We start from the raw sequence: 12,929 nt of genomic DNA on the forward strand, positions 1-12,929 counted from the left end.
TCCTGCTTGAAGACCACCTGGCTGAGGAAGATTCCAGAAGAATTTCTGCATCTGTCGTAGTTGATTTCACTAGCAATTGCTTGATATTGACTGCATAAGTCTATTTTGGAATTTCTACCTCTTGTTGATGCCAGCTGTGGAGGCTCAAGTAGCATTGGGGTTTGTTTCTAGCCTGAGTTTCTCTAACCTGATCCCACAACCATTCTCTAACATGATGATGCTGTTTGCAGCTATGTGACTGAAATGGTATTTCCTCTTCTACGTTAACTTCACTGCTATTCACTTAGCCTTGTGACAGGCACATCAGTGCACTGTATGGTGAATGCTAATTATGAGATAATGAAGAATACTATTTAAAGTACTAGATTCTGGGTCATAATAGCTGGATTGGTATTTGGTGGCATTTAGTTTGTTCCTCTTCAGTCTTCTCAAGTAGAAAAATGTCGTTCATTTTTACAAAGTCCTTCACAGTGCTGTTTATGTCAATGAGATTTTATATCTGTGCATGTGTATGCATATATTTGCATATATGTATATATGTGTATATATATAGTGAGATTATTGTAAGTGTGTTTTGTACTGTGTTAAATACTGTTCTGTGTTCTCTTCATAGAATTCGCCTTAGATTAGTCTGCCTTCTAGGCGTAGCTTTCATTTAAGACATTGGAATTTGTTAGACTTTGAAGTTTTTTTTTGCTGTTTCCTAAGCTGTCAGAGGCTGTTTCAGAACGTCCTTGTCCATGCCTATATCTAGAAGTGTTTCCCCTGTTTTCTTTTAGTGGTTTTTCATTTCAGGTGTTATGTTAAAGGCCTTTATGCATCTTGTGTTGAGAGTGAAGGATGGCATCTAGTTTTATTCTTCTCCACATGGACACAAAGTTGCCTCCGCACCATATACTGGAGTGGCTGTCTGTTCTCCAGTGTAGGCCTTTGCCACCTTTGTTGAAGTGTGTGTTTGCATCCGTATTGTCTGTTCTTTCCGTTGGTCCCATGATTGTTTCCATGCCACTGTCATTTTGGTTTTGTTACTGTGGCTCTGTAAATTTAATTGAAATCAAGTATTGTGATACTCCCAGAACTGCTCCTTTACAGACTTTAAGAGTTACCAACTTTTAAACTAATATTTGCTATTGCTGTCCCTGTGCGTAGCACTTAACTATCTCATTCAGGCACACAGGAATTAATTACTAAATTCTTATAAGGAATATATGCACATATTTATCAATGTGCAGTTATATTGAGATAACATTCTGTAAATGTGTGTCTGTATTTCTTCTAAGATTAAGAGCAAATGAAGATTCGTATTAAGATACAGAATGTACCTTAATCTTTTTTATTCTTTAAGGTAAAAAGATAAATTACAGAGGCTTGGATTTGATTGTTGTTTCTCTTTCTGGCTGTATGACATTGCATATTATTTTAATGTCTCTTCTGGTGCCTGTAGTCAGACTCTTTGGATGGGACTGCCAGCTCCTCAATAATGACACGGAGACATTAACTATAAAAGCTTTGCCAATTGCTTAGGCTTGTTATTGAGTAGCTCTTAATATTTAAATTAACCTTTTTTTTTTTTTTAAATCAGCCTAACTTTTGACTTTTGGCTTTATTACCTTTACTCTGTACTGCCAGGCTGCTTGCCCTTCATCTGGCTGGTTACCCCTTCCTTCTTTACAGCATTGCCCGGAAACCTGCCCAGCCATTGGCCACTCAGCCCTTTATTAAACCAATTAGAAAGACACATCTTCACAATGTACAAAAAGATTATTCCACAACAGGTCCCTCATTTACAGCTTGAGAAGAAAGCACATCTCAGTGGGATTGTTTGGGAACAGGGAGTTAAAGTGTGAAAACTATCAATACTGTGTGTGACATGTCTAATAGAAGGTAAGTACCTGCCCAGTGGGCTCATTTGCATTGCAACAGGAAGAGCATTTTGTCTTTTTAATTGGAAAGAGGTAAACTGATCCTTAATTTATTTCAAAGTGATCTTAAGTGAGACTGGTGTGTCACTGGTCATCTGTGGAATGATTATTCCTCTTTGTTGCTTTTGTTTTGACATCCTAGGGCTCCTCGGTTTAAAGGGTTCCAGCAACAGGACAGTCAGGAGCTTTTGCACCATTTGTTGGATGCAGTGAGGACAGAGGAAACGAAGGTCAGATTTCTTAATGTGTGTCATGTGTTCTCTTTAAGGCAAGGATAATAATCTGCAATACTTCTGTAATTTTAAAGTATGGTGCCAAGTAATTTTTATCTATACTTTTGCCTTTCTTCAGTAAGATTGTGTGTATATATATATATATATATATATATATATATATATATATATATATAAAATTTATAGCCCCATTTTCCCCTTTTCTTAATGTCCTTCAACAACTCTTCAACTCCAAAGTAGCTTACAGACAAAACTCACTGTGGTAGATATCTACTGTCCCAGCTACTGAAGAAGCTGAGGCAGGAGGATTGGTGGACCCAGGAGTTTATAGTGAAAGCCCTCTCAAGAAAAAGAGCCAGGCATGAGCTGCATGCTTTTAATCCCAGCACAAGAGAGGCAAAGGCAAGCAGAGCTCTTGAGTTTGAGGCCAGCCTGTTTCACATAGTGAGACCCTGTCTCAGAAAGCTAGGAAGGAAGGGGGGAAGGAGGGAGGGAGGGAGAGAAGGAGAGAGGGAGGGAGAGAGGGAGGGAAGGAGAGAGGGAGGGAGAAAAGAAGGAAAGAAAGAAAAGCAGGGAAGAAAGAAAAGCAGGGTAGAGAGGTTGTCTTAAATATTGACGCCAAGGCATATACATATAGGGAGATGAACAATGATCTGGAAAGCCACCCCCTTGTCCCCTTACTCTCCTCTCCTCTAGTTTCTGTGGCTCTTAGAGTTTTTTTCACTTCTGTCAGAAGTTGAGCAATGTTTGCTTCTCATGCTGGAAGCCAGCGCAGTGCTCATTGTAATTCAGTTTCACATATGTAAAACCTAAGCCAGCTGTTGTGATTTTGAATTCTCAGAATAAACCTTCCTTGTCCCATACTAGGTTAGGTTCCACTCATGGCTAGGGGAGTAGACTTCAGCTGTGTGAATCAGGAAACAGTCTCCAAAAAGAAGAGCTGCTAAAGCAGGCTCCTCGGGTAGCGCTGTTCCAGCCCTATGCTTTAGTGTATTGGTTGTTTATTGGCCTTATGTAACATCAGTGAGATTTAACTTTTGGGGGAATCTTAAGTAAATAATATGTAATTTATCAGAGAGGGTACAAAATATTAAAGATGTCAGATACACAGCACACATCCTACATTGCTGTGCTTCTGATGTATTCCCTAAAAGTACATGTTAGAAATGTTGTCACTAAAGTCACATATTAATGGTATACCCAAATGCTCTTGACCCCCCTCCCTCCCCTTGTTCATATAATCCCTTCTCCCTCTCTTCAACTGAATTCCAGGAGCTTAGCCCATTTTCTCTCTCCATCCGTTATACCCAGATAGAGTCCTGTGACTCCTGTTGAACAAGTTTATTACAGCTCCTAATGAAAACTTGATCCAAAAGCAAAGACACTGGTATTATAGGTTATTTCTTCTGGTTTTCTGGGGATTTGTAGCTATTTTGAATATGTTGTCATTTGAGTAATTTGAAGGGTAACTACTATATCATGTTACACCTATTTTGCTTTTGTTTTTCTTTTTAAAGATAAATTAAAAAATTTTCAATTAAGTTTTGGAGTCATGAACATTCCCCTGAGCTAAAATTTGATCACATTTTCTTATAGATTTATAGTTTTTTTTCCCTGCAGAATTATGTTTATTACGTGATAGTCATACATCATTGCAAATTAATGAAAAATTTTTCTATGCATTGTTCTTCTCTGTTTACAGTATCATAAAGCCTCAGGTAGTATACGTTGCTCTTGGCCTGCTAATTGAAGGCCATAGATAGTTTGACAGAATTAAAATGTGTCTGTGGATGTATTTAGCCTCACAAGTGGAACAACCGTGCTGGCCAGTGACAGTGAGCACACAGACGGGAGCTGCACTGTCTTGCCTGGGAAGGAGCAGATGCTGAGTGTGCCATTGGTGTGCCATGGCGCATCTGTGTCACCGCTTTCCTGATGGCCACACTGTTGTGTCTGCCACCAGATGACTTAAAACTACCGACCTTTTGTATTGTTCCCTTAAAGGGTTTTCTTGTGACAGTAAGGTTGAGGAACATACTACTGCTAAATGGGATACAGCGCTAAAGGGGGCATGTGGTCAGATCATGCATGTTTGTTTATGTACAGAATATACAATAACATTTACTGTAAGTAGTTCTTCTATGAACAGCCTTTCCACCTTCAGAATCATGCTTTCTTTGTCTTTTTTCCCTTCTAATTTGAGCTTTCAGTAAGATTAACTTACTATTTTAAAGATATGTCATTTTAATCCACTATTGAGTTAGATTACGTTAAAGGCAGAATGTCTCAGCTAGCTGCACCCTATTACGTGTGTTTAAGCTCTGTCCCTGGCTTTATTTTTCTTTTTATGTGAGTAAGTTTAGGTGGGGTGTGTGTGTGTGCATGTGTCTGTCTTTGTGTTGGTGTGTGTCTTTGTGTCTGTGTGTGTCTTTGTGTCTGTGTGTGTCTCTCTGTGTGTATGTCTCTGTATGGGTGTCTATGTTTCTGTGTGTATATGGGTGTCTGTGTGTGGCGGTGGGAGGTGTCTTCTGTGTGTCTGTGTGTATGAGTTTGTGTGTGTGTGTCTCTGTGTATGTGTGTTTGTGTATATGTGTGTCTGTGTGTGGGTATTTGTGTGTATGGGTGTCTCTGTGTGTGTGTCTGTGTGTATTTGGTGTCTGTGTGTATGTGTGTGTGGGGTGGGTGTTTTTTGTGTGTCTGTGTGTATATGAGTGTCTGTGTATGTGTGGTTGTCTGGGTGTGTGGGTGTATGGGTGTCTGTGTGTGTGGGGGGGGTGTCTGTGTATATGGTGTGTGTGTGTATGGGTGTGTGTGGGTGGGTGTCTTGTGTGTGTGGGTGTCTGGGTGTGTCTGTGTGTGTGTGTCTGTGTGTGTGTGTGTGTGTGTGTGTGTGTGTGTGTGCATTATGAGTTTAGTATAGATCTATAGATGGGAGCTTAAGAGCAATACAGCCATGCTGACTGACTGAGGCCTGGGAGTCACAGTGGCCTTTAGCCAGGTGGCCTTTATTCCTGCCTCCAGTACTATAGCTTGAATGTAGAGCGTTTTGTGTTTGTCAGGCAGGCAGTCTACCAAGTGAGTTACTTCCTCAGTTCTCTTGAGTCATTTTTTTAGACCTTCATTGTACTTCATAAAAGTAATTTGGAACCTTTAAAAAAATTCTATGCTGTAAAACATGTTTTGTAGTAATCTGTGGAATTATTGGGATTTTATTCTTCCTTTACTTTCCTTCTTCCTTCCTTCCCTCCTTTCCCCTTCCTGACATGGTAGGTGATTTTCAGTTACTCCATAATTAATTTCAAAATTATAATTTCTTGAAAATTATCTACTATATTTTACCTGTTTTCAAATGCCATTATGTTAGAAAGTTTTCTCTTGGGTTTACTTAAATTTTCTTTTACTCTCTTATTGGCTTATTTTATTTAAGCATGATATCAAGCTTCCCTTTATTATATTAAAATTAGCTAGTACTTTATTTATCCTATACCTAAAGAATTAGTTTTGGGTTTACGTATTGTTTCTGCCCAGTGTCTGCTATCACTTCTTTTGAGGTTTTTCCTTCTACTTTTATTTGGTTTTGGCATCCCTTCTCTAAATTCATCATTTGACTACTTAATCCATTTGTTTTCAGTTTATTTAAATATTTAAGGTATGGAATTTCTCTTGAACACTGGGAAATATCTTAGATTCTGGTATGCAACATTTTTATTTTCTGCTGAAGTATAACACTGGCTATTCTTGCAGGGCCAAAGTTGAGTTCCTAGCTGTCATATTGGGTTATTCACAAAGAGCTGTAACTCCAGCCCCAGGGGATCCAATGCTCTCTTCTGGATTCCTTGTTTACCTGCAAATACATACATACCTTACACACAGGCACATATAAATAAATAATAAACTTTTAAAGGTTGATTTCAGGTAGTAGAGTTGGGTTTTGGTGAGTGTATATGTGTGTGTTCATGTGTGAGTGTATGTATGTTTCTTCATGGAGACCCAAAGTTGACCTTGGTGTTTTCCTTAATAGTTCCTCTCCTGTATGTTGAAACAGTTTCTCTTACTGAACCCAGGAGTCACCTTGTCAGCTAGTCTTGCTAGCTAGCTTGCTAGAGGATTCCTGTCTACACCTTTCCCATACCAGGGTCATAGCCCTCCACCCCTCCACCCTGGCTGTAGGAGGCGGGGTTTCTGGAGATTCATATTCCTGGCCCTCGTGCTTATATGGCAGGTACTTTACCCACGGAGCCATCCCCCGTGTTGTACCTCTCAGGTTACCTACCGCTTTATACAGTAAGATCTTTTCAAAGATGACAAGCTTTCCTTTACCAGACTTCACAAAATTCCTCTTAGAGGCCCAACTAATTGAAGGCTAATAATTTGTTGACTTAAGTATGTATTTGTTGTTGTAATGTATTTTGAAAGGTTTTTGTTTTGTTTTGTTTTGTTTGGAGGGAGGTTGGGACTTTCCTAATATAGACAGAAGACGTAAAAAGAAGGACTATGAGTGTGCAGCTCAGTGGCAGAACTCTTAACGTTGCATGTGTGAGCCGCAGGTTCAGAGCTCAGCATCACATATGAATACATGCACACACACAGGTGTAGACATACCTACTGAAGACACAATCATTATGGTCAACTACATGTAATGATCACCATACTCGTGATTGGGGAAATTCTTGGTAGATGTTAGTTGACAGTTTGGATTTTAGGGCCCCGGTGTGTGTACTTTCTCTGGAGAGACTGCAGTGACAAGTCTGAAAGCTTCTTATATATTAAGGCTTCTTTATGTGATCCTATCTTTTTTCCCCTTTTTCATATTTTTGTCTTGATAAAGAATGCCAGTTTAGATAGAGGGAGGACGTGGGGGTGGGGGAAGACTGTCTCTTTAAGCCTGAAGAGAAGCTGAACTAAGTGGCTACTTGCTTTTGTAATTGGTAAGAATGTTGGGCTGGAGAGATCGCTCAAAGGGTAAGAGCACTGTCTACTCTTCCAGAGGTCCTGAGTTCAATTCCCAGCAACCACATGATGGCTCATAGCTGTCTGTAATGAGATCTGGTGCCCTCTTCTGGTGTGCAGATATAAATGGAAGCAAAATGTTATATACATGATAAATAAAACCTTTAAAAAAAAATTGGTAAGAATGTTGATATCTGAAAGGGAACCTGAACACAAAGGTGACTCTTACTATGAAAATTTGGCATTAGGGATGTTTTGGAGTCTTTTTAATTTGTTTTAGAAGTAGGGTCTCACTCTGTGGTCCAGACTGGTCCAACCTCACAATCTTGCCCCTTCCTCCAAATGCTGAGATTACAGGCATGCACTATCATGATGCGCTATCATGTCCACTTAGAGGGTTTGTTTCCTTGTGGGATTTTAGAACTGAAAGATAGAATACACTCAACGTTTCTAAATGTGTATATGTTAGGGAACTCTGAAACACGCACGCATGCACGCACGCACGCGCACACACACCTCTACCTTTCAGAACAGAATAAACTACACATCCGAACAATCAGTACCTATTTAAGATCCAAATATCTTATTTTCAGGGTTGGAACCATAGTGTCCCTTGCTGTTTGAAAGCCCTTTCATTGAGAATGATGTCTTCATTAACCACCACTAGGTTCTCTTATCTTTGTTTCACAGAGGATACAAGCTAGCATTCTAAAAGCATTTAACAACCCGACTACGAAGACTGCTGATGATGAAACTAGGAAAAAAGTCAAAGGTATGTGGACTCTGTTGAGTTCTTCCTAGGGCAGTAGATAAAAGGTTTCTTCTTCCTTACAAGGCTCAGGGAACAGTGCAGAGTGGGTGGGGGTGGATTATCTAATCCAGGGGAAAGGATAGAGTGTTGGAGAACACTTTCCTCTGGACACAGCCCCCTCTTCCTCAGTATCCCATGCCTTAGAGAGAGTGGTGTAAGTGACTCTAGGGGCAGGCCCACACTGGCTCTATCTTCTGCATCCTGGGGCAGCCATGAGTGTGCACTCACCATTGTTTGTTTTAAGGAGGGGCTTCTCTGCTTTAGGCTGGGAGACACTTGTCTAAAGAAAGCAGTTTGCTGCTTTGTCTAGTTCCCCATATGAGTCTACTGCCTCCCTGCACCCCCGTTGTTCCCCTACATTGATGCTACAGCGTCAGTCATTGGATCACCACTTCTGCGGAGAAGGCATCGAGTTCAATTCAGAGGGCAGCTGTGCTGTCTCCTTTTATCTGGACAAAATGCCTATATGCTCTAAAGACATTGCAGATTGGCTGTTTACTTAATAGACTAATAATAGTAAATCTTGCCTGCTCCAGTTTTTTGTCAACGTAAGCAAAGCTTGTATAGATAGTGCAGTTTAAGTTTATATGCTGTGACATCCAATTCCTACTCTTAGTTTGTATTCTGCTTTGAAATACTAATGTTAGTATGAAGCCATCATTGTAGAGGACACTGTAAGATGTGTGTTTTATTTCTAACTTTTATTTTTGTAGTGTGTTGTTTATAGTACATGACTATAATTTATAAATAAACGCTCTGACATTCTATTGTAGTTGTAGGCTTCAGACTTACTTTCTCAGTCAGATATAGTGGCATACATTCGGGAGGCAGAGGCAGATGGATCTCTGTGAGCTTGAGGCCAGCCTGGTCTACAGAGTGAGTTCCAGGACAGCCAGGAGCTACATAGTGAGGCAGCTGGAAGATAAGTTTCTCCAGTGTGCCTTGTTACTCTGTGTTGTGGTGCTGCCATCTAGAGCATGCTGACAGCAACAGCCCTGGTTTTTCCCATTTGTTTGATTTTTCTTAGTGATATGCTGTATTTCTTTCTTTCTTTCTTTCTTTCTTTCTTTCTTTCTTTCTTTTTAACATATCGATCCCAGTTCCCCCTCCTTCCCTCCCTCACTTCCATGCCCCCACCACCACCCTCCCATCCCATTCCCCCCCCCCACACACTCCACAGGGAGGGAAACACAGTATTTCTTAGTCACTATAAAATGTCTATTGATATTCAAGTATGTCTTTGAGTTATTAAGTGCTTTGGATACTGCTCTTAATAATTTTCAGCACTTTCTCTGATAGTAGAGGCTTGCAAACGAAAGAAGTTTGAAAGCAAGATGAACCCTTTTGTTAATATACTTTCCATCTCAGGTTTTATTGAGAAAACTTTAAGTATCTGCCAGAGAAGAAAGATTATCACAGTACATCCTTGTGTGTGTGTGTGTGTGTGTGACCTGACTTAACTACATCTATAGCATATTTTTTGGTCAGTTTCCCCTAGTACCTGGTTATTTTAAAGCAAATCAATAGCACAATTTCCTTTGATCTTTGAGTACTTCATAAGCAAAATAATTTCAGCTACATGCTCACAAGAGTTACTAATTTCCCAGTACCGCTTCCTTAGCTGTGATTCACAAACTTGTTTTTACATCCCTTCTTCATAGCCATGGTTCTGGAGTCTTTAGCCCCAGAAACGGTTATTTCCCCTATAATGTCTACCATTACATTAGGGACAGAGGCATCAAGGTTAATGGGAGCAGCAGGGGTGTGATATGAGTTAGTAGTTACTGCTAAGACTTAGCAACCCTGATGACATGAGTTCAATCCCTGGGACCTGCATGATGTTAATTCTTACAGTTCATGGTACTCAGCAGTCATATTTCCTTTATAAAACTGTAAAGGGGGTAATATGCAATATTGTATAATAAATACATTATTGGATATAATATAGAAGCTATACGTTATCCAGGTGACTTTTGAATAAACAAATGATGGCATGTAACTGTTGGATCAGTGACTGTTTTGTGAATTTTTTAATTTAAAAAAGTGGATTCTTTTTACAGCCTATGGAAAGGAAGGTGTGAAGATGAACTTCATAGATCGGATCTTTATTGGTGAATTAACTAGCACAGTCATGTGTGAAGAATGTGCAAATGTATGTACCTAGAATTCATCTCATACAAGACACCTCAGTCACACTGTCTTGTTGCATTGTGTTTTTATTGCTCAAGTATCACAGTGGACATGGACAGATAGCTGATAAATTGATAGACTTACTTTAAATAACAGTTACTTTTCAATAACAGTAACACTTCAGATTTCCAACATTGTTTCTTACACAGATGAAACCACTTAACATTAGTGGTGTCTCTAAAGTAACTAGTTTTGTGTAAGTGAACTGCTTTTCCTTCATAAAGACTCAAGTGCTTGCTGGAGCTCAAAGCTGCTGAAGCTTACAGCACATGAACCCGCTACTGAAGGAAGCAGAAATATGTCCTCTAGCGATCAGCCTGGTAAAGATCACAACAACTCAAGTGTTCTGAGTAGAGTATATTTCTCCTGTAATCATCAGCCTGGCGATGAGGTCAAAGATCAGGCAGGCTGGGTGTGAGTACTCTTAATCTTCGAAGAGTCTCAATGTTCAGTTTTTCTGCCCTCCCTAGTTTTATATCTCCTCTTGCCTATGACATTGAAACATAGAACGTGATTATAACTTTTACTAAGGTTTATAGAACATTGGGCATAGACTCTGATTCCTGTCTTATATAGGTATCTTCTGAAACTGAATTATCCTAGGAACATAGCCAAACATTGTTATCTCTGCTTTTTTTCTTTTACTTTTATTTTTATTTTATTATTATTACTTTTTTTAATTGAGACAGGATTTCTCTGTGTAACAGCCCTGGCTGTGCTGGAACTTGCTCTGTAGACCAGGGTGGCCTCAAACTCACAGAGATCTATCTGTCTCTGCCTCCCAAACATTGGGATTATAAATGTGTGCCACTACCACCTGGCTTTCTGCTTTTTCTTAACACTTCATATTGTGCTTTAATTTGAGATGTTAAATCAGCTGGGAAGTTTGATTTTTTTGCTTTTAACACCAGTGTGTATCTGTGTTAGAATTCTAACTGAAGTTCTCAATCTGCTTTTTCTGTTTAAGATCTCCACCATGAAGGATCCCTTCGTTGATATTTCTCTTCCCATTATAGAAGAAAGGGTAAGGAGAAGTAATCATGAAACTTCTGTGAAGAGTGTGCATTCACTTATTTAAGCATCTGTTGTGCTTATTGCCTGTATCTCAGAGTCATATGGTCCACACAGAGCTGGGTTTGTATAGTGTGTTTGGTTATGAGCATTGTGTACATGTGCATAAAGTGTATGTATTTTGTTACTGGAATTAAATCTTTAATCAACTCCTGAAGAATGACAGGGAGACATTTTATTAATTATGAAAGCTTGGCCTTAGCTTAGGCTTGTCCTAGCTAGGCCTTAAAGCTTGAATTCACCCATTTATATTAATCTATGTTCTGCCACGTGCTCATTACCTCTCTTCAGCACTGTGTGTCTGACTTCCTCTGAATCTGGCTGTAAATCTCATGACTCAGATTCTTTCTTAGAGTTCCCATCTCTGCCTTGAAGTCCTGCCTATCTTCTTCCTGCCTAGCTATTGGCCAGTCAGCTCTTTGTTAAACCAATCAGAGGACACCTTAAGTGGTGAGGTAAAACAGAGGCACATCTTTACAGTATACAAAAAGATTATCCCAATACTTGTATTTTGAAAATTACCCTTTTAAGAAGGTTGGGGAGAAGGCTCAGCAGTTAAGTTACTGGATGCCTTTCCAGAGGATCTGAGTTCAATTCCAAACATTACAACTGTCTTGTCTTAGGGTTTCTATTGCCCTGAAGAGACATCATGACCATGGCAACTCTTATAAAGAAAACATTGACTTGAAGTGGCTTGCACACAGCTTCAGAGAGTCTGCCCATTGTCATCAATGCAGGGAGCATGGCAGAATGCAGGCAGACATGGCACTGGAGGAGTAGCTGAGATTTCTACATCTTGCAGGCAACAGGAAGTCCACTAAGACCCTGGGTGGTATCCTGAGCATAGGAAACCTCAAAGCATACCCCCACGGTGACACATGTCCTCCAACAAAGCCACACTCCCTAATAGTGCCATTCCCTGTGAGATTATGGGGGCCAATTACATTCAAACTACTACATTCTTCAACTCCAGTTCCAGGTCCAGGGCATACATTGGCCTCTTCTGGCCTCTATGGGTAATGCATGCAAGTGGTGTCCAGACATACATGCCAGCAGAACACCCATACTAATGAAATAATTTAACAAGTACTTTTTAAAAAGAGAAATTACCTTCTTTCATTTCTAGTAAGTTAGAAATGTTGAAAAGAATTCATTTGCTGAAAATGTTTTATGTTACATGTGGCATAGGTTTCAAAACCTGTACTTTTGGGGAAAGTGAATAAATGTAGAAGTTTACAGGAGACGGACCGAGATCATGACAACAGCAGTGCTACTGTAGAAAGTACCCATCAACCCAGAACTGCCAAGAAGCATTCTGCACCTGAAGATAAGGCAAGTGAGATTGGGGGAGGGGTGTTCAATGCTTTCTTTCTGAAAAATCTCACGCATGTTCACAAGTCAAAGCAGCAGTGTCTAATAGACACCCACCTTCCTGTTTATCAGCTTTACAGCAACCAGATCATGGCAGATAATGTCTTCACCATCTGTGTTCATCTCTTCCTCTTTCCCCAGCCCAGATTATTCTGAAGAAAATCCCAGATATAGCATGTACTTACGTCACTAAAAATTACATTTTAGGGATAGAGCCCTGTGGTGGAGCATTCCAAAGGTTCAAATGTTCGCCATCTAGAACAACAAAGAAATAAAAACAAAGATACTCTCTATAAATATTACCAAAATACCAGTGTATACTTGAATTGTCACTCAGTAGTAATGTCAAACATGTTTTAAAATTTGCATTTATGATCTTTA

General features: G+C 39.7%; 1 protein-coding gene across 2 annotated transcripts in view; it reads left to right on the top strand.

The window, feature by feature from the left end:
- Nucleotides 1-12,929, top strand: part of Usp45 (ubiquitin specific peptidase 45) — a 66,755-nt gene that overhangs the window by 37,579 nt on the left and 16,247 nt on the right. For both annotated transcript variants that reach the window (XM_051198508.1, XM_051198500.1), the window contains exons 8-12: nt 2,065-2,152; nt 7,796-7,877; nt 9,977-10,068; nt 11,074-11,130; nt 12,366-12,509. In XM_051198508.1, the coding sequence (XP_051054465.1) occupies nt 2,065-2,152; nt 7,796-7,877; nt 9,977-10,068; nt 11,074-11,130; nt 12,366-12,509 (463 nt within the window). The remainder of the gene's footprint in view (nt 1-2,064; nt 2,153-7,795; nt 7,878-9,976; nt 10,069-11,073; nt 11,131-12,365; nt 12,510-12,929) is intronic.

This window comes from Phodopus roborovskii, unplaced genomic scaffold, assembly GCF_943737965.1.
Source record: "Phodopus roborovskii unplaced genomic scaffold, PHOROB, whole genome shotgun sequence".
In the NCBI taxonomy this organism is placed as follows: Eukaryota; Metazoa; Chordata; class Mammalia; order Rodentia; family Cricetidae; genus Phodopus; species Phodopus roborovskii.